Below are 22,026 nucleotides of genomic sequence, written 5' to 3' on the forward strand. Positions count from 1 at the left end.
ATGAGAGAGAGAGAGAGAGAGAGAGAGAGAGAGAGAGAGAGAGAGAGAGAGAGAGAGAGAGATGGAGAGAGAGATGGAGAGAGAGATGGAGAGAGAGAGACAGAAAGAGGCAGACAGACAATCAGAGACAGACAGACAAACAGAGAGAGACAGAGAAAGACGGACAAAGAAAGAGACCTGCTGGGGTGTGAGACTGTCGGCCAGCTCGGCGTAGGGGTCTTCCCTCGTGTAGATCTCCTGCAGGATGATGGCGAAGCTGTACGCGTCCGTGGAGAACGCTGGCGGCTGCATCAAATTGAGGAAACATGTGTATAGGGATTCGCTTCATGAAAGTGTGCGTGTGTTTGCTGGCGTGGGATAGAGGCGGGGGAGGGGGTATTTGGATAGGAGTGTGAGTGTGTGTGTGGGGGGGTGTTAGTGTGTGTGTGTGAGTGTGTTAGTGTGTTTGTGTGTTTGTGTGTGTGTGTGTATGTGGATGTGTAAGTGTTTGTGTTTGTGTGTGTGTGTGTGTGTGTGTGTCTGTGTGTGTGTATGTGTGTGTGTGTGGGTGTGAGTGTGAGTGTATGCGTGCGTGGGTGCGTGCGTGCATGCGTGCGCGCGTGTATGTGTACGTGTGTGTGCGTGTGCCCGTGTTTATGACACAGAAAAGAAGAACAAGTCGCGTAAGGCGAAAATACAATATTTAGTCAAGTAGCTGTCGAACTCACAGAATGAAACTGAACGCAGCAAGACCGTATACTCGTAGCATCGTCACTCCACCGCCCGTGGCAAAGGCAGTGCCCGTGGAATTGACAAGAAGAGCGGGGTATTCGTTGCGCTGAGAAGAATAGCACGCTTTTCTGTACCTCTCTTCGTTTTAACTTTCTGAGCGTGTTTTTAATCCAAACATATCATATCTATATGTTTTTGGAATCAGGAACCGACAAGGAATAAGATGAAAGTGTTTTTAAATTGATTTCGAAAAATAAATTTTGATAATAATTTTTATATATTTAATTTTCAGAGCTTGTTTTTAATCCGAATATAACATATTTATATGTTTTTGGAATCAGCAAATGATGGAGAATAAGATAAACGTAAATTTGGATCGTTTTATAAATTTTTATTTTTTTTTACAATTTTCAGATTTTTAATGACCAAAGTCATTAATTAATTTTTAAGCCAGCAAGCTGAAATGCAATACCGAACCCCGGGCTTCGTCGAAGATTACTTGACCAAAATTTCAACCAATTTGGTTGAAAAATGAGGGCGTGACAGTGCCGCCTCAACTTTCACGAAAAGCCGGATATGACGTCATCAAAGACATTTATCAAAAAAATGAAAAAAACGTTCGGGGATTTCATACCCAGGAACTCTCATGTCAAATTTCATAAAGATCGGTCCAGTAGTTTAGTCTGAATCGCTCTACACGCACACACACACACACGCACACACACACACACACACGCACGCACATACACCACGACCCTCGTTTCGATTCCCCCTCGATGTTAAAATATTTAGTCAAAACTTGACTAAATATAAAAACGAGATTAAAAAGAAAAGAAAAAAATCTTCTCAGAAGAAAAACAATCTGAAAATAAGATAGAAAAGCCTGAAAGATCACCTCTAGGTTTAAAAGAGCACTCTAATTACGGGCAATCGGCTTAAAATGAGGCTAATGTAACTTAAACCACTAAATCAATAACGCACCAGCGCAAATATCTCAAATTCAAATAATTCGGTCCATGACCCACATTCAAAAATCAACTTCACTTAAGGTACCACTATTTCTTCAGAGGTCCGTCCATCTCACTTCATATTTTGTATTGTGATAACCTTTCAGGACGGAATGAACCAAAAATTAAAGGGAGAATTAATAAGCTCTCAGATCACAATGATACAAGAGTACACGGGAGCTGGGTGTGACCGGTTTCCAGTGCAACAATAGAAGTTGCAGCCCTTCCTGTGAACACGATTCGGCTCACCATCTCAGATTTGATCATGTTTTAACAGGGGATACAAGACTATCCCTCCATTTGGACACATACCAGAGATCAAAATCCTGGATGCATCCTGTGCAGAGTTGATTTAAAAAAATCATTTATTTAAGGAAAAACCACTAAGAAATTCAGATTTCAAAGAATTTTAACTCTGCAAAGGGAGCAGTCTGGATGTGGATTTATGATATGTGTCCAAGCGGAGGGATGGTCTTTTCCCAAGAAAAAGTCGAGGCAGACCTGAGACAGTGAGCAGAGCTGTTTTCACAGAAAGGGCTGAGCCTGTAATTAAGAATTCCCTGTGATTTTGCTGGTCACACTAAGGTTTTCCCGCCACCGCAGGTACCAAGGTTGTGGCATTCTTTTATCTTATTTTAATTTTTTGTTTTTTTGTTTTTTTTGGGGGGGTCATTGGACAAACGCATCCAGGTAGGTGACCAGCACAATGACTAGACACGCTTTATTTTAGGTACATCCCTTCACGTGTAAACGATCATTTATACCGTACCACCGTATATCTGACCCCGCTTTTGCATGAGATAAAAGCATCCATCGACTTAGACACATACCAGATATGAGTTGGTGGACTGATTGGAAGGAATGTATCTTTAAGACGCTGATTCATGGAATGGAATGGCTAACCAGCGTCCTCCATCGGGTAATCGGTCACCTTTTACTTAACTAAAGAACTCCCTGTAATCGTCGTTCTGCGTCGTCCCATCAACAAAGGTTTTCTTCAATTGGCAAGTTACCTTATTTTACTCTCTGTCGTGACTTCTAATTTCATAACCACGTGCAGAATCTTCGTAGTATGTGAAAATTACGCTAATAAAAATAGAAGTACGTGCTAAAAACGGAAAGCTAATACTGTCGTGCAAAATGTGGTTATTAAGATGACGAATCTAGCGTCGAATCGTCAAAGTCACTGACACTTTCGGTCCCAGGTATTTGGTTTAACAATGTTTATTCAAATTTACATGTTCAGGAAATGTACATCGACATAGGGCGAAGACAACAACAAGCCTACGGCTAATGGTGGTGTCTTCAAACACATTTACAATAAGAATATGGCAGACAAGCCCTTAGACAGTAAATAACAACAATCCGTAAATTTTACTCAGAATATTTACCAAAGTTAGGAGAGAAAAGAAAAGACGAAAAGAAGGTGAGAAAACACCAAAGAAAATAAAGTAAACACACAAACACATCTAACCAGAAGAATGCGTAAAGAATAATAATCGGTGATTAAACAAATCAAGAACAAATATTTGGGGACAAGTATTCAAACCGGGGGAGGGGAGGCTAAATGCCCTATCGTCTTCGACGGCTATACAATCCTACACGCGGCAAATAGTTACCTAGCAACACATCGAGACGAGCGAATCTACGTCATCGTCTAGGTTAAACGGCCTGTGTTGTTTTTGGTATATTAATTGTCCGTGAACAATTCCAGGCTGCTATTCATAAGGACAGCGTGCAGCGACGGAGTCGCGCTACTCATGCATCGACGGACTGCTCCCAAAGCCAGCGCACTACAGACTGCGCTACGTACGACCCTCCCTGAGTGTAAAGCCCGGCTGTCCTTAAATTCAGCCCGAAGTTGACTTCGCAACTAAGTCTTTTGACCACAAATTAAGTGCCAAAGCTTCGTACAGCGATCTTCGTGAAGTAAACTTAAGGTACCACTATTTCTTCAGAGGTCCGTCCATCTCACTTCATATTTTGTATTGTGATAACCTTTCAGGACGGAATGAACCAAAAATTAAAGGGAAAATTAATAAGCACTTCACGAAGTCGACTCAACTCAATTAATATAAGGGTTCAAGCAATGCACTCACCAACACGAAATCCGCCCTGATGATTTCCGGCGCCACCCAGAAGTCTCTGAAAGCAGCAGCGTGCGTTCCTTTGTCCTCGTCCTCGTGGTGAAGCAGCATCAGCAGCGGGCTCTTCTTGGGGTGCTGGGTGCTCAGCAGACGACAGTACTCCCAGTCCCCGACCTTCACGGTCCAGCGAGCGTCGATCATGCAGCACGACGAGGTCAGTGCACCGTGGATGACGCCGTTGGCGTGGAGAAAGGCCATGCCGCTGGCTATGTCGGAGGCGAGGGAGAATTTGAAGTCGTTGTTGAGGTTGTACCTGTCAGGGTGAGAAGTGTTGCTTGTAGTGTTGGTGGGGTAAAGCCTTTAACTTGCATACTTCGAATTCATCTTCGTCTCTGTCTCTGTCTGGCTGTGTGTGTGTCTATCCCCCCCCCCCTAGTTTTCGATGTTAACGTCTCTTTTTTGGCATTCAATTGAATATTCATTATCTCCTTTTCGTTACTCATCTCTTAGCCCTCCTTTCCTTGTCTTTATCTGTCTCTCTGATTGTCTTGTCTGCAGGTGTGCGTCTGTCTGTCTGGCTAGCTGGATGGCTGTGTGTGTCTCTCTCCGCGTCTCTCTGTCTCTGTCCCTCTGTCTCTGTCTTTCTATCCCCTTTTCTGTTTGTCTGTCTGTCTGTCTGTGTGTCTCTGTCTCTCTGTCTCTCTCTCGCTCTGACTCTGTCTGTCTCTCTCTGTCTCTGTCTCTGTCTGTCTCTCTCTGTCTCTGTCTCTCTCTGTCTCTCTCTCCCCTCCCTCCCTCTGGTATAGTCCCTTCCTTCCTCTCTTCAGCCACACCTGCATTTACATTCAACAGCCATTGTTATGATAAAACGAAACTGAAAAACTTCGCCGAACCAAACCTTAAAGGCACAGTAAGCCTCCCGTAAACCATCACAGATACTGTCAGGCTTTTACACACAGTACAAACACCCTTCCATTTGAACGCTCACCAAACGGGAACATCCTAGGTGCCCTACGTAAAGAGCGAGCAATGTTCAAAGAATTAATTTTGCGGAGAGAGTGTCAGAGACAATCGGACCGTGGTGCTAGACCTAACTTTTAAAATCTAAATAATAAATCGACAGCTTGTTACACAAACATTCTTAAATCATAAAAGAATTCTTGTTTCATCATGACAAGGTTAGTACAATTCGAAGTTTTGAAAGTTTGAAAAAAGAAAAAGCCCGGAAGCAGGGTCACGCAAGGTCGTGGTTCTCGTAGCAGACGACGGTTTATACAGTCAAAAGCCATCGCTAGAGTTCTTGTGAACCACAGCCGTTTGTTTCGTGCATAGTCAGAGGTACTAAATAATGTGCTATTGCCGATACGCGAACAGCGAGCGAGTCGCATTCAAATTACTAACTGACGACTACATTGTGAAAAAGGGAAACTTGATCACACAGGTTCACGATGGCTCAGGGGTAAGATAAACCACGCAAAAATGAATTCTTTGAAAATTGCTCGCTCTTTACGGAGGGCACCTAGGATGTTCCCGTTTGGTGAGCGTTCAAATGGAAGGGTGTCTGTACTGTGTGTAAAAGCCTGACAGTATCTGTGATGGTTTACGGGAGGCTTACTGTGCCTTTAATGACTGTTAATGTATGTATAAATAAAAAGATCTTTTTCTTGAACATTTTGAATACAAAACAGCATACTAATATCACCAGATCGTTGAAACATCTTACTTATCGTTCTGCAGTATGTCCACCATGGAGCCCTTAGCGCAGTACTCCCCGATGACGTAGCGTTCGGTCTCCAGCTCCGTCAGGCCGTAGAAGCGCACGAGGTTGGCTTGCACCATGGAGTCTCGCATCCACAGCATCGTCTTCTTCAGGGCTCGCGTCACGTGACTCAGTTCCTTCACCTCCAGCAACCGCACCCCGATGACGTTGGCTTTCCACTTGCCTGGCCACTGCAAGATCTGGTTCAACACCTGATGTTTGAAGTTTGAAATTAGCACGTTTTAAATTTAATTGTTTTTGTTGTTGTTTTTTGTTGTTGTTTTTTGTTGGTTTTGTTTGTTTGTTTGTTTGTTTGTTAATAATTATGTCTGTTTATTTTTTTGGAGGTGGTGCAATTTTCATTGTAGCCTACCTGCTTGATTGTTGTTGGTGGTGTTGTGCTGTCTGTGCTACTGTGTAAGTACCTGTGTTTGTGCGTATGTGCGCGCCCATGTGTGAGTAAGTGAGATGTGTCTTATTATGGATGTCCTAATAATTCTTATTAAATGTTTAAGTTATAATCGTTTACGTTGGTGTGTAAAAGACAAATTTCCATTTGCATTTAACATTTTAATGGATAAGGTGTTGTTATTGTTAGTGTTAGTGTTAGTGTGTGTGTGTGTGTGTGTGTGCGTGTGTGCGTGTGTGCGCGTGTGTGTGTGTGTGTGTGTGTGTGTGTGTGTGTGTGTGTGTGTGTGTGTGTGTGTGTGTGACTACGTTCATGCGTGCCTGCGTGCGTGCGTGGGTGGGTGTAAGTGCGTAGTCTGGGCGTTATGTTTACCTCATTAACAAACAACTGCTGTTCAAAGCATGAAAAAAAACAATATACAGTATGAAAGACAAAAAACAACTGTTTCAATATTGTTTGAAATCGTGTATCGCATCAATGGATAATTTGCCCTAGTATCCGCACTTGAAGGATAATTAGAGCTAAAGAGTATGACGCATTTTAAGTAAAGTGAGGCCTCTATGTTTCTGTGGTCGTTACTCAGTTACAGCACCCGAAGAAGAGCAAACAACGCAGCTCTCTTTCCGTCTGTCTCAACACTTCCATTTCTTAATCAGGAACCGAAGACAGTGTAAACATATCAGTGTCTTTAGTCTGCACCAATGGGGGTTTTTTCCCCTCGTGAGGGCATCGAAGATTTCCGTAGGCTGTGAAAACAAAAGCGTATAACCAAAAGCTTGTGGGGTGTTAGCTTTTCCCTTGCTTCGACCCTGAACATCTGGGACAGCTTCTTCAGATAGTGTGGAACACGAAAAAGATATCCTTCCCAAGAACGCAGCGAACAAAGAACTGAAAAAGGAGAAGTGGTTTTTGTTTTCTCAAGAGACAAAGCGCCTGGCGAGACATATTCGTGCCATACTGAATTTTTAAAAATGTATGGGGACAATGTCCACAAAAATCTAGTATAGAAACAAATCTTATATATATACATATATATACTTATATATATATGTAAGTATATTACAGCCATTGTGTTTTCAGCGTAGCAATTGGGTCCGATATTCAGACGAGACAAGTATATATATCTATTCTGATGGACACGTGGGGGAATTCGGGGGCTGTGATTGGATGGTCTCACACATCCTTTTTCCGATCATCAAAGCATAACGCTACGGAAGTTGGCCATTTTTGCCGATATCCAATCGATATCGGCAATAACCAAGACGCATGGTTCCGGTTTCTTCCACGTGTATAAAGTACACGCATACCTCGCCAGGTTTGTTTCTGTGACTGGTCGACAGACGATGCCATTTGCTTTGTGTGTGTTTTTGTTGTTGCTTACTGTACATGATATACATTACGTGTAAAATCCAGTTCTTTAACAGGCAACAAACCTTGCAAATTTCCAGAAGCTGCAATCTGAAGCGACCTATCTCTGATTCTAGCAGACGATCTCTCCAATGTTTAACACAAAATCAGCAAACTCTCCTGTCACATAGAACGTCCATTGTATAGTGCAATGTTGAAATGAAGTTACCGGTCTAAAACATTTAGTCGTTTCTTCTGAGACAATCCTTGTTCTCTTATCATCTACAGATTTACCGCAGTCTTCACCACGCGAATTCCCAACAGAAGTCAGACTTTCGAACATACAATCTACGTAGGCAAGCATGATACGTCATGACGTCATATGATTCCTAGCATATTGACGTAATGCTAAACATCCGGTTATCTGGAGTTTTCTCCGTTATGCATGTCCGTGGGTTTTTCAATGTTCGGTTATTTCCGTGGCTTCATGCGGAAAGGGAACCGTCGTCTGCAATCGTCTGCTGACAAAAACATGATTTTAACACAGAATATAATTTAATGTCAGAATAGCTATATAAACGCTATTGTGTTTTCATCGTAGCAATAGGGTCCGATATTTAGACTCGAACAAGTATAATGCGACTCGTCTTCGACTCGTCGGCATTATACTTGTCTCGTCTAAATATCGGGTCCTATTGCTACGCTGAAAACACAATAGATGTTAATAATGCCGACGAGTCGAAGACGAGTCGCATTATATACTTGTTCGAGTCTAAATATCGGACCATATTGCTACGCGGAAAACACAATAGCGTTTATATTGCTATTCTGACATAATATTTTGTGTTGAAAACATATTTTTGTCAGCAACAACTACGTCAACTACTAGAATGGTCCATGTTGCCTCTTGCAGACAACGGTTTAGTGCGCATATCCCTTTGCGTATGTATCCACGGAAATCCCCGAACATTGAAAACCCCACGGACATGTATACGGAGAAGACCCGAGATAACCGGATGGCATTACGTCAATATGCCAGGATTAATATGACGTCACGTATCATGCTTGCGTACGTATATTCTATATATTGTTCGATAGTCTGACTTTTCTTGTGGATACCGATTCGCGTGATGAAGACTGTGGTAAGTCTGTGGATGATAAGAGAACAAGGATTGTCTCAGAAGAAAGTCAACGACTAAATATTTAAGACCGGTAACTTCATTTCAACCTTGCATATAATGGACGTTGTATAGGGAAAGGAAAGTTTGCTTATTATGTGCTAAAAATTGGAAAGACCGTCTGCTAGAATTAAGCTACTGGAGTTTGCAAGGTGTGTTGCCTGTTAAAAAACTGGATTTTACACGGAATGTATTTCATGTACGGTAAGCAAAAAACCCGAAGCAAATGGCATCGTCTGTCGCCCAGTCACAAAAAAAGAACCTGGCCAGGTATGCGTGTAGGCCTACTTCATACACGTCGAAGAAACCGGAACCATGCGTCTTTGTTATTACGAATATCCTAAGGATATTCGCCTACTTCCTGCGGATGAAAAGGATATTCGCCTACTTCCTACGGATGAAAAGTATATTCGCCTACTTCCTGCGGAATATGGCCCGATCATCGGAATAGGGCTGTTTGAGACTATCCAATCGCAACCCCCGCAACCCCCGAATTCCCCCACGTGTCTATCAGAATAGAAATATGTATATTTAGGGTTAGGGTTATAGGGTTAGGGTTATAAATAAAGTCTTCCTTTTTCTTTCCTCCTCTTCTTTTTGAAGTTTCTTGGCCGCAAAAATCAAATATTTGATATTTACAAACAAATAAATATATATATATTTGCAACGTTTGTTTCCTCTACCAACGCGCGTATGAGCCCAGATTATTTTTATCTTCTTCTTTTTCCTTTTGGGAAGAAAATACACTAGCAGTGAGCCCAGATTCTCATGACACGTGTCCGTGAAAGCAAAAAGTAAACGGGAAAAAAACTGTAAATAAAATACTGAGGATGTGAACAGCACCACCCTTACCCCGTACACGCTCACGTTCACCACCACACTTACATTTTGTCTAGGTTTTCACGCGAAATAGGAGCAACCTTTCAATTGGCCACATACAAAAACATCAACTGCTCGGCAGCATTCTATGTAGAGTGGGATTTTTTGTTGATTTAATTCAGAAGATGTACACAGGTGCCACCTTCAAAAACGATTAAAAAAAAATTAAAAAAATTAAAACACAATCTCGCTCTACATACGAAGCAGCCAGGTTGTTCATTTTTGGCATGTGTCCAAGTCAAGGGATTTTCTTGTCCTGCGTGAAAACCTAAAGAGATCCTTACTTGCTAGAGAACATGATCGCTGATACGAGGAGAAATGTGCCTTTAAGGCTTTAGGTTTTGCCTTGTGCATACGAAGAACAAGTTGATAATTGATCGTGGAATCTATTAACAGCAAAAGGAAACATTATACATTACTCAGTACAGAAGATGCTGGATTTGCTTTCGCCTGCTATCAAAGAATCTAGGACAGTATCACAAAGGCAACTGCCACAGAAACTTATCTACCCCCCGCGGGTTAAGGGGAGTCCCATATTGGTTGGGACGATAAAGAATTTACCCGATGCTCCCCAGCATGTCGTAAGAGGCGACTAACGGATTTTGTTTCTCCTTTTACCCTTGTTAAGTGTTTCTTGTATAGAATATAGTCAATTTTTGTAAAGATTTTAGTCAAGCAGTATGTAAGAAATGTTAAGTCCTTTGTACTGGAAACTTGCATTCTCCCAGTAAGGTAATACATTGTACTACGTTGCAAGCCCCTGGAGCAAATTTTTTATTAGTGCTTTTGTGAACAAGAAACAATTAACAAGTGGCTCTATCCCATCTCCCCCCTTCCCCCGTCGCGATATAACCTTCGTGGTTGAAAACGACGTTAAACACCAAATAAAGAAAGAATAAAGGAACAGAAACTTATCTGAAAAGGTAGGGTGAACCTAGATTCTTCGCTGTGATACTTCCAATTGTTTGTGGTACACTTTCCCAGCTAAGACGCCAACCAAAGTCAATATCATGAACACAGCAGATACAGAGTGCGACGTAGAGCTACGCTATCAATGACAAGATCTTAGGGAATCAATAACTGTACCAACTTATGGTGCCGTGGAGATCATTCTTAGAGTAATGTGTGTTGGTTATTTGTTTTCTTGTGCTGTTTGTACGGTATATCGATGTCTCGATATATGTGTGTGCTCTTATCGTAAAGTTAACAATAAATCCATTTACAGAAAAAAAATAAAAGAAAGAAATTAGTGTAGGGTAAATGAAGAAGGAAAAGACTTCAAAGGTCACGCTAAATTGGAACACTCTGATAAAAAGAGCTTCCATTAGTCAAAAAGCTCGTTTTGCGGTCGTACTTGTTTGTATGAAGAAATTTACTTGGTGTAGACCGAGGGTTTTTTCTCTTTGATTTCCCTACGTAGAAGTTCGCTCTCCTTTTTAATTGTCGACTTCATTCTTACCCCCAGATGAACCATCTTCAACAAGGCATTCACACAACAAAACCACTGATAACCACCGCTATAATCCCCAACCCCAACCACCACCACGACCACCACTTTCCCTTCCCTTCCCTTCATTCCATATTAATTATATGGGTGGTTCTTATTTTGTCTGTACTCTGATTGTAATTTTCATTGATTCTGCTTTGTTGTGTCTATCATATTGTGTGTGCGTGCGTGCGTGTATGTGTGTGTGCGTGCTTGCGTGCGTGCGAGCGTGCGTGCGTGTGTGTGTGAGTGAATTATTTGTTGTCGGCTTCAAAGCCCTTTGACGCCAGAGCCAAATAAAAACCCTCGTGAAACCTTTACCTCTGCGCCATCAGGGATATCTGCAACGGACACGAAACTCTTGACGGACATCATGCAATGGAGGCGTGACTTGCCGCTGGACATGTGCTGCTTGTCCTCGAAGAAGACGATGTCCTCTATGGGGATGTCCCACTCGTCGCTGTCAATCATGCGTACCAGCTTGTAACGCTGCCACACGATGTAGCCAAGCATGGCCAACAGCAGGGCTGAGAACAGCGGCACCGATACAGAGACTGCTAGAATCCACGTCTCCTCCGTCTTGTTCTCCTGGGAGAAAAATTAAAATAAAAGGTTAGAATATATCCACTGAATGTGTATGACGCATATTAACTTGTAGGGCGGCCTCACGATGTAGCTATGCAAGCTAGTGGTACCGATACAAAAACTGCCATAATTCAGGTCTCCTCCGACGTGTTCTCCTGGACAAAAATAAAAGGTTAGAATATATCCACTGAATGTGTATGACGCATATTAATTAACTTGTAGAGTACCACAAGATATACCAATGCAATCATAGCCAACAGAACGGCAGAGAACAGCGGTACCGGTACAGAGACTGCCAGAATCCACGTCTCCTCCGTCTTGTTCTCCTGGGAGAAAAAAATAAATAAAAGGTCAGAATATATCCACTGAATGTGTATGACGCACAATAGTAACTTGAAGTGCTGGCACACGACGTAGCCAAGCAAGCATGGCCAACAGAACGGCTGAGAACAGCGGTACCGTTAGAGGGACTGCCGGAATCCAAGTCTCCTGTGTCTTATTCTCCTTGAAATGAACAGAGTGAACATGTTCTAACTGGCATTAGCTTGTACAGTATCAGGTTTTAGCGCTGCTAAATGTATGCTAAAACTTACAGTCAAATTTTTTTTTAATTTACATTTTAAATTTGCTTGGCTTCATTCTGACAAATGTAATTTATGCTAAATGTATGCTAAAACATGCCAACAAGTTTTAGCATACATTTAGCATAAATTACATTTGTCAGGATGTAGCCAAGGAAAGTCAAGAAGACAGCGGAGGACAGCGATGCCGATACAGAGACTGCCAGAATATACGTTTCTTGAGTCTTGTTCTCCTAACGACAAAAACTAAAGTCAAGATGTTAACATTCTGTCTGTAATCAGTATCGGCTTGTAGCTCAATACTACCCACAGGACGGCAAAGAACAACGGTGCCGATTTGGAGACCACCAGAATCTCTGACGTCACTTGACGCTTGTTTTCCTGGCAATTGACAAATGAAGTGAACATTAAATCATTAAATGTCTGCCATCTCTACGAACTTGAAGCTCTGCCACACGAAGTAGCCAATCATATTAAACGGGACGGCTAAGAACGACAGTACCAATACTGACACTGCCAGAATCTACGTCTCTTGCGTCTTTTTCTCCTTCAAACAAGAAACAGTTTAACGATAACAAGTCGCGTAAGACAACATTTAGTCAAGCTGTCGAACTCATAGAATGAAACTGAACGCAATGTAAGGCTTCTTTTTTTTTCAGCAAGACTCGTAGCATCGTCAGTCAACCGCTCGTGGCAAAGGCAAAGAAAAATTGACAAGAAGAGCGGGGTAGTAGTTGCGCTGAGAAGGATAGCGCGCTTTTCTGTACCTCTCTTCGTTTTAACTTTCTGAGCGTGTTTGTAATCCAAACATATCATATCTATATGTTTTTGGAATCAGGAACCGACAAGGAATAAGATGAAAGTGTTTTTAAATTGATTTCGAAAATTTAATTTTGATCATAATTTTTATATTTTTAATTTTCAGCGCTTGTTTTTAATCCAAATATAACATATTTATATGTTTTTGGAATCAGAAAATGATGAAGAATAAGATGAACGTAAATTTGGATCGTTTTATAAAAAAAAATGTTTTTTTTTACAATTTTCAGATTTTTAATGACCAAAGTCATTGATTAATTTTTAAGCCACCAAGCTGAAATGCAATACCGAAGTCCGGCCTTCGTCGAAGATTGCTTGGCCAAAATTTCAATCAATTTGATTGAAAAATGAGGGTGTGACAGTGCCGCCTCAACTTTTACAAAAAGCCGGATATGACGTCATCAAAGGTATTTATCGAAAAAAAGAAAAAAACGTCCGGGGATATCATTCCCAGGAACTCTCATGTAAAATTTCATAAAGATCGGTCTAGTAGTTTGGTCTGAATCGCTCTACACACACACACGCACAGACAGACACACACACACACACACACACACACACCACGACCCTCGTCTCGATTCCCCCTCTATGTTAAAACATTTAGTCAAAAAACTTGACTAAATGTAAAAATGTACACGTTTATATCAGCTTGCAGCGCTGCCACACGATATAGCCCAGCATGGCAAACAGGACGGCTGAGAACAACGATACCAATACTGATACTGCCAGCATCTACGTCTCTTGTGTTTTGTTCTCCTTGAAACAAGAAGCAAGATTAAACAATGTACAAGTCTATATCAGCTTGTAGCGCTGCCACACGTGTCACTTGGAACATATCCAATAGCATTTAATAGAAAAAGACTGGACAGGTCTGAACAAGGACAACATAGTGATATATTTTCATTCAAGTTTTAGCACAAATATTCAAGAGAGATCAAATATGCACAATAACAGGTTTGTAAGTGCGCATGCCCACCCACTCCCAATCCACTCCAAAGTCCCGCCCCTCCACCAAACCCCCTTCGGTTCACTTCATGAATTCCACCATGCTGAAACGAGCGTGTGGCCTAGTTCATCGTTTTTAGAAGTCAATAATTATGAATAACTATACACGAGTTGCAATTTGTGTGCTGGTTTGGTGGATGAGGAAAACAGCTTACCCGGGTGACATTTAGTACAGCATTGCTATACAGGAAGTAACCGTCGATAGGCAGACCAGAACTCACGTCCGTTTTTGTCCCTCATCAAGTGTTCTATTCTTAAGGCCAGTGCGTCTGCGTATAAAATCGATGTATCGTGCAAGGGCGTGTTAATTACAACTTTTAGCCTGTCCTTAACTGGGCAACGTCGACTACGCGAAGTATACTTCGCGAAGCTGGCCGCACGAAGCTTTAGGCACAAAAAAAATAGGTGTGGTTAAGGTAACATAGCCAAAAAAAATAGGGTAGGAAGGTAGGCAATCACTTTTTTTTGTAAACTTTTTTTTCTAATGTGTACAAATTAAACCTACTTGACAGGGAAATAAGTGTGCGACTCGAGCGCTGTCGCTTTCATTGCGTTTTCTGCACTCGTTTTTTTTAAAATATTTTTTTTTTACAAATGTAATAAAAAGTTATAGGGTCGGCCCCTAAAAATAGGGTAGGTCGGGTTACCGTAACCACACCTATTTTATTTTAGGCCTTAGCACTGAGTTCTCGGTAAAAAGACTTCGCGAAGTCGACTTCAGGCTCAATGAAGGACCGCCTTAACGGATACTGGACGGTCGAAATCTGCTCTCGGAGATTGCTTCACATTTGTGTGTACATTTCACTGAGGCAATACACCATTCCATCACACTCCAAGTTTCAAGATGCTATCTGTCGGTATTGTAGCACAGGAATAGTGACATGATTTTATTTTTGACCTTGACCAGAGGAGTTACCCTTTGTTGAATACCACAGGATCGTGTACCAAAGCGCCGGTCGATTGAAGTATTGGTGAACAATAGTAGTAATACTACAGTACAGATAAAGGAGTTGGATACTTCAATCGACCGGCGCTTTGATGCAAGCTCCTATGGTTGAATACCGCTCTCTGCGCGTAACTCAACATTTGAATCCTTCATGGTTACGTGATGAAAGATAGCTTCCAACTTTTGTATGAGCTATGTATGTATAGTTGAGAACGAATGAACCTGGTCTGATGCGAGAAGTACTGTCCCTTTAAGACTGCGTGACAAGAGGTGAAAAAAGGGATGGGCACTGGAAAGAGCGACATTATGACATCAGACAAAGAAGATGTTTGAGTCACTCCAAGTCCCGAGCCTGACCCCAGTTTAAGCACGTGTTTTGACAAATATATAATTGACATTTAGAAGCTGTCAGAAAAGTCAACAGCAGTACGGATAAAAACCTGACATGTGTGTGCATGCATCAACCAATAAAAGACTACATGTCACGCTTCCTGTTTGCACCAAGTTCAGCAAACACGGTTCTCGGCCTTGAGATTGGCTCTGTGCATCGAACTTTGCAAGAGGTGAACGCAGTGTAACATTTGAACATAATTATTATGACAATAGAAATTTTTTTTTCGTTTTTGTAAGCACATATTCATTTCCATCTATATTACGGATATGACATAAAACGGAATAATGCTTTTATCAAATATGGATTCTGGAATCAATTCTGATGTTTTGCAGTTGGTCTATTGTTTTCGAAATGCAAGTAATGGAACATGCTTCTGGACGTGTTGTTCCCCATTTCACATCGGTATCAAGGTAACAGGTACTTATCTTCAGGATTCGGATCTTCTAAATCATTTTTCTCTCTCACTCAATTTTTCTCTCCAACTAGTCTACCTCTTTTTTACCCCCCCCCCCCACCCCCCACCCCTCTCTCTCCCCCTCCTCCTCTCTCCTCCCTCCCCCCCTCTCCTCCCCCCCAGAAGCTTGTAGATCCACACACAAAGCAGGTTTCCAAACAACCCTGCAAACAAAAATACGCTTCAAATAGTCTTCAAAAGTGTATCTATCCCTACCCTTCCCCGATCTAACTTCCACATAAACCACCCCCCCCCCCCCCACCCCCCCCCACCCTTTCCCTCCTCCCTCCTCGCATCCCTCCACCCCGCTCACCTCAGCAATGTCAGCAAGCATAGCCTCCCACATACTGTGACCTTTGCACATGACATTCATCAGGATCTCTTGCTCCACTCGCTTGGCTATCTTGTCTGATAGTGGTACCATATTTTGTGCAATACATTCTTCCTGGGCTGAAGTGGTCTCAATGAACCATTTGACGTATCTGCAGACAAATAAAAGTTCGCGCATGAAATTTAGAGACAATAGAAAACAAGTCGATTAAGGCGAAAATACTACATTTAGTCAAGCTGTGGAACTCACAGTATGAAATTGAACGTAGTCCGCCGCTAGTGCAAAAGGCAGTGAAAGTGACGAGCCTGTTTGGCGCGGTAGCGGTTGCGCTGTGCTTATATAGCACGCTTTACTGTACCTCTCTTCGTTTTAACTTTCTGAGCGTGTTTTTAATAAATACATATCATATCTATATGTTTTTGGAATCAGGAACCGACAAGGAATAAGATGAAAGTGTTTTTAAATTGATTTCGAAAATTTAAGTTTGATCATAATTTTTAATTTTTTTAATTTTCAGAGCTTGTTTTTAATCCAAATATAACATATTTATATGTTTTTGGAATCAGAAAATGATGAAGAATAAGATGAACGTAAATGTGGATCGTTTTATAAAAACATATTTATTTTTACAATTTTCAGACCAAAGTCATTAATTAATTTTTAAGCCACCAAGCTGAAATGCAATACCGAAGTCCGGCCTTCGTCGAAGATTGCTTGGCCAAAATTTCAATCAATTTGATTGAAAAATGAGGGTGTGACAGTGCCGCCTCAACTTTTACAAAAAGCCGGATATGACGTCATCAAAGACATTTATCGAAAAAAACAACGTCGGGGGATATCATACCCAGGAACTCTCATGTCAAATTTCATAAAGATCGGTCCAGTAGTTTACTCTGAATCGCTCTACACACACCCACGCACACACACACACACACACACACACACACACACACACACACACACACACACAGACACCACGACCCTCGTCTTGATTCCCCCTCTATGTTAAAACATTTAGTCAAAACTTGACTAAATGTAAAAATGAGAAACAGACAAACTGGTAACAATCCGAAATCAAGCCTAGAAAAACAAGCAAGGATACTTTATGAAAAGTTTGTTACAGACAAGGTTTGTGTTTGTTTGTTTAACGCCCAGTCGACCACAAAGGGCCATATCAGGGCGGTGCTGCTTTGACATATTACGTGCGCCACACACAAGACAGAAGTCGCAGCACAGGCTTCATGTCTCACCCAGTCACATTATTCTGACACCGGACCAACCAGTCCTAGCACAAACCCCATAATGCCAGACGCCAGGCGGAGCAGCCACTAGATTGCCAATTTTAAAGTCTTAGGTATGACCCGGCCGGGGGGTTCGAACCCACGACCTCCCGATCACGGGGCGGACGCCTTACCACTAGGCCAACCGTGCCGGTTTACAGACAAGGCGTTTTTACTTTTTTTTATCAGGTGTTGGGGTTGGTTTTTTTGCGCTTCTCACTATTCTCGTATTTTGACCTTTTTTCTTTGTCTATGATGAAACGTTTCTAAAACTAACCTGTCTTGTATTTTGAAAATGAAAATGAAAACAGAAAATCAAAAACCCGCAAGTAGAACACGAACACTGACTAAAGTTTGTGAAGTGTTCCTTGAACTATTTACAAGAAGTTTACTTTTTAGAATTAAACGGTGACATTGAAAACGCCATGCAAGTCTGAACGAATTTTTTTTAGTATATGGAAGAAAAATGACTACAAAATCGTATGAAACACAAAATAATGGCTGATAATTAGTATATATAAAGACAAATTACCTAATTTACTTTCCGATTAACTTTTTTTTTAAATGTTATGAAAATAATTGCTGTTTTCGAAATATATGAGTTTTACTCAAAATATACGTTCCGTCGTTAAAGCATTGTGAACGACATCGCGTTTAAGCATACGTTTGATGTGTTTTCTGCCAGTACAACACAAAACGCTGTGGTTGTTCGTCCTGGTCTTGCAATCACGTTTTAACTTTGTTTACATGCTTTTGAAGTAACCTTTCTGGAGTTCCCATAGAGGCCTATAAAATAAAGTTGACCACAATGACTTGAAGAAACATTGACCATCACCTGACAAGTTCTTTGGCAGAATCGCAGTTGTCCATCTTTGTTTTGTAAATGACGAAGTAGGTGTAGCTGGCGATAGGGTAGGCCCCGGACAGCGTGCCGTCCGCTAGGCTCACTGTTAGCAGGTCGCTGGCGTGGGAATCCATTGCCGCCTACAACAGGCAGATGGACATACATACAGAGGGATGACAGACAGTAACAAACAGACGGGAACGTATCCTTGGCACAAAGGGTCAAAAATCCCCAAAATAAGGCCTTAAATGAATATTTCTAAAATAAGGGCTTATTTTTTTATGGGTCTATTTTTTTAAGGCCTTATTTTAGAATAAGGCCTTACCAATCAATATCAATCAATATGAGGCTTATATCGCGCGTATTCCGTGGGTACAGTTCTAAGCGCAGGGATTTTTATTTTATTTTTTTATTTTAATTCTATGCAATTTATATCGCGCACATATTCAAGGCGCAGGGATTTATTTATGCCGTGTGAGCTGGAATTTTTTTTACACAATACATCACGCATTCACATCGGCCAGCAGATCGCAGCCATTTCGGGGCATATCCTACTTTTCACGGCCTATTATTCCAAGTCACACGGGTATTTTGGTGGACATTTTTATCTATGCCTATACAATTTTGCCAGGAAAGACTCTTTTGTCAATCGTGGGATCTTTAACGTGCACACCCCAATGTAGTGTACAAGAAGGGACCTCGGTTTTTCGTCTCATCCGAAAGACTAGCACTTGAACCTACCACCTAGGTTAGGAAAGGGGGGAGAAAATTGCTAACGCCCTGACCCAGGGTCGAACTCGCAACCTCTCGCTTCCGAGCGCAAGTGCGTTACCACTCGGCCACCCAGTCCAATACCAGAAATAAGGCCTTATTTTTCTAAGGTTATATTGGAAATAAGGCCTTAAAAAAATAAGGCATTAAAAAATTAAGCCCATAAAAAATAAGCCCATAAAAAAAGCTCTTATTTTTTTAAGGCCTTATTTTTTCGCCTCTCAGTTGTATGCTGGTACACAGAGAGAGCGGCGTTAGAGGGAGAGAGAGAGAGAGAGAGAGAGAGAGAGAGAGAGAGAGAGAGAGAGAGAGAGAGAGAGAGAGAGAGAGAGAGAGAGAGAGAGAGGAGAGACACAGACAAACTGACGGACTGACAGACAGATAGACAGACGGACTGACGAACGAACTGACGGACGGACTGACAGACAGATAGAAAGAGAGAAAGAGGGAGAGAGAGAGAGAGGGTGTGTGTGCGTGTGTGTGTGTACGTGTGTGTGTGTGTGTGTGTGTGTGTGTGTTTGTGTGTTGTAATGTCTTTATGTGTCTGTGTGTCTTTGTGTCTAGGTTTGTGTGTTTGTGTGTGCGTGTGTGTGTGTATGTGTGTGTGTGTGTGTGTGTGTGTGTGTTTGCAAATGTGTTAGCGTAGGTACAGGTGTACAGGAGAGTCCAGGTGCGACAACCGATTTCAACCAGTGTCATAATGTTTATCGTTTGGAAATGTTTTCTCTTGTTCCATTCAATATCTCTTTTTTCGCGCTCACGCGCATATGTGCTTTCGTGAGTGTGCGCGTGCGTATGAGTGTATGTGTGTGTGTGTTGTCGTCTATATGTGTCATTAAGTTATTGTGTGCTGCTATTAGGGTCAGCAGTAGTGATGCGCAGAAAAATAAGGCCTTTTTTTTAAGGCCTTATTTTTTGAAGGGCTTATTTTAATAAGGCCTTATTTTCCTAAGGCCTTATCGAAAATAAGGCCTTATTTTATTAAGGTCTTAAAATAAATAAGGCCTTATTTCTTTACGCCCTCATTTTTAAATGACTATAGAGATTTAAGGCCTTATTTTCAAAATAAGGCCTTATTTCTCGAAAATAAGGGCTTATTTCCAATAATAAGGCCTTATTTTGAAAATAGGGGCTTATTTTTTTAAGGCCTTATTTTTGGGATTTTTGACCCATTGTGCCAAGGATAGGAACGCGCACACGGGAATACACCGACAGTACAGGAACACACTCTTCGCACACGCAAAAACACGCACAAATAATTGCATTCACGCACGCACGCACGCACGCACATACACACACACACGCATGCGCCCACGCATACAAACACACGCACGCACGCACGCACCCGCGCACACAACTCACTCACTCACTCACACACACACACACTCACACACACACACACACACACACACATACACACACACACACACACACACATTATCCACCTTCATCAATCCTTTTCTCTACTTTCCAGTATGCCACTTAACCCTTGCCTCCAGCCACTGACCTGCACAGCTTCACTGGTGGGCAGTGTGTACTCGCCCATCATGTTCTGGACACGGGCGTAGGGCAGTTTGGCCTTCTGGGCAGCGCTGACCACCATGTAGCCGATGGAGTAGCGGAGGGACTGGACCAGACCGGACATCCCGTTGTTTCCCTTGCCGTGCATAAAGATGACACTGGTGTTCCACTTGATAGAGCTTGGGGGCAAAGAGGAAAAGCTTAAAGCCATATGTACTCGATGACTATACACGCTAATTGCTTTACCCAGAGCTGGAGACAGACTAAATTAAGTTCCCTGCAAAATATTGTGGTCTAGGACCCCTTAAATGTTGAGATATTTGAATTTTCATTTTGATCTGGATCGTCCTATTTATAGATTTGGCAACACATGTAACGTTGATGCAAGGGAGAGAACACCGCGGCTTTGTTGACATCCTCACTTTTTCAGAGGCTAGAACAAGCTGTAATGCATGTATTATGGTCCGCGCATGGTGACATATCGTCATTATATGGTCTTATGGTGCGTTTGACATCGATTATGGGCAAACTACACTTTGTAAACACGGGAGCGCGTACATATGCCTTTAAGGTAGTTAGAGTTACTGAACTTGTCACGTCCAGGTGCACAGAGCCCCTAGGGCTTTCAGTCATGCCTCAGGCAGCTTTCCGTTGGAAAACAAATGACCAAGTGTATTGACTTTCATGCAAGGAGTCAAAAACTGCGAATTCTTTACGAATTAATTTCGGTCTGTCTCCTGGCAGGAAAGCGGGAGAATTCTTTCTATTTTGGTACTTTACGTTAAGATTTTAAGATTTTGTGTTTGATTACGTACACAAATTGTAAAAGATGGTATGTGGGTCTATTTTGGCATACCGCACCCAGTCTTGAGTCCCAGAGCGTGATCACGGGAAATGTTAATTACATGTGGGCGGGAACCTCAACCATGGACCCATTCATGGACAATTATTGTTTACTCAAGATCAAAAACACGTCAGAAAGGATGCCACTGAGTGCATGCACTGTTTTATTATTAAACACTTTAGAATCGTTATAAGGTTTACCCTTTGCCATGCCATGATTGATTTCAAATGTGCAGTTTCCAAGAGTTGCCACTATGAAAAATATATTTTCGTATAATACAGTGGACACCCCCCCCCCCCCTCCCTTCTCACCACCCCTACCCACCTCCCTCCAACCGCCTCCATTGACTGAAGTTACAAAGAAGCAATTTCATTAGTGCAGAAAAATGGCCTTGTGACAATACTGTCGTCTTTGCACTATCATGCAATTGATGGAAACTCTAGCAATGTATACAAATAACCGCAAGGACGGCGAAGAAAATCAAACCATATAAAATACAGTGATGCACTAACTTTCTAAGATCCTAGACATAAAAGGGCGTCAATAGTGGATACTGTGCAGCAACGAAGAAAAACTACAAGAACAAAAACAGAACCCCCAAAGAATCTTCAGAATTAAAAGAAAAAAGGGAACAAGACAAAGGTGAACTATAAGAAAGGCAAATAAAGGTTAATTAAAAAAAAATATGCTAAAACTCACAGCAAAGAGAGGGGAAAGACAAATAAAGCAGACAGACAGACAAACGGACGGACAGACAGACAGGCAGGTAGGCAAATATTGAGTGTTTC

At 41.8% G+C, this 22,026-nt stretch overlaps 1 protein-coding gene across 1 annotated transcript in view; it reads right to left on the bottom strand.

Moving 5' to 3' along the window:
* Positions 1-22,026, bottom strand: part of LOC138967890 (uncharacterized) — a 67,985-nt gene that overhangs the window by 13,410 nt on the left and 32,549 nt on the right. Inside the window, exons 4-10 of the mRNA XM_070340511.1 lie at positions 20,381-20,573; positions 18,094-18,242; positions 15,961-16,129; positions 11,185-11,451; positions 5,529-5,776; positions 3,818-4,118; positions 178-285 (exon numbers count right to left, since the gene is read on the bottom strand). Of these exons, the coding sequence (XP_070196612.1) occupies positions 178-285; positions 3,818-4,118; positions 5,529-5,776; positions 11,185-11,451; positions 15,961-16,129; positions 18,094-18,242; positions 20,381-20,573 (1,435 nt within the window). The remainder of the gene's footprint in view (positions 1-177; positions 286-3,817; positions 4,119-5,528; positions 5,777-11,184; positions 11,452-15,960; positions 16,130-18,093; positions 18,243-20,380; positions 20,574-22,026) is intronic.

Source organism: Littorina saxatilis, linkage group LG1 (assembly GCF_037325665.1).
Source record: "Littorina saxatilis isolate snail1 linkage group LG1, US_GU_Lsax_2.0, whole genome shotgun sequence".
NCBI classification, from domain to species: Eukaryota; Metazoa; Mollusca; class Gastropoda; order Littorinimorpha; family Littorinidae; genus Littorina; species Littorina saxatilis.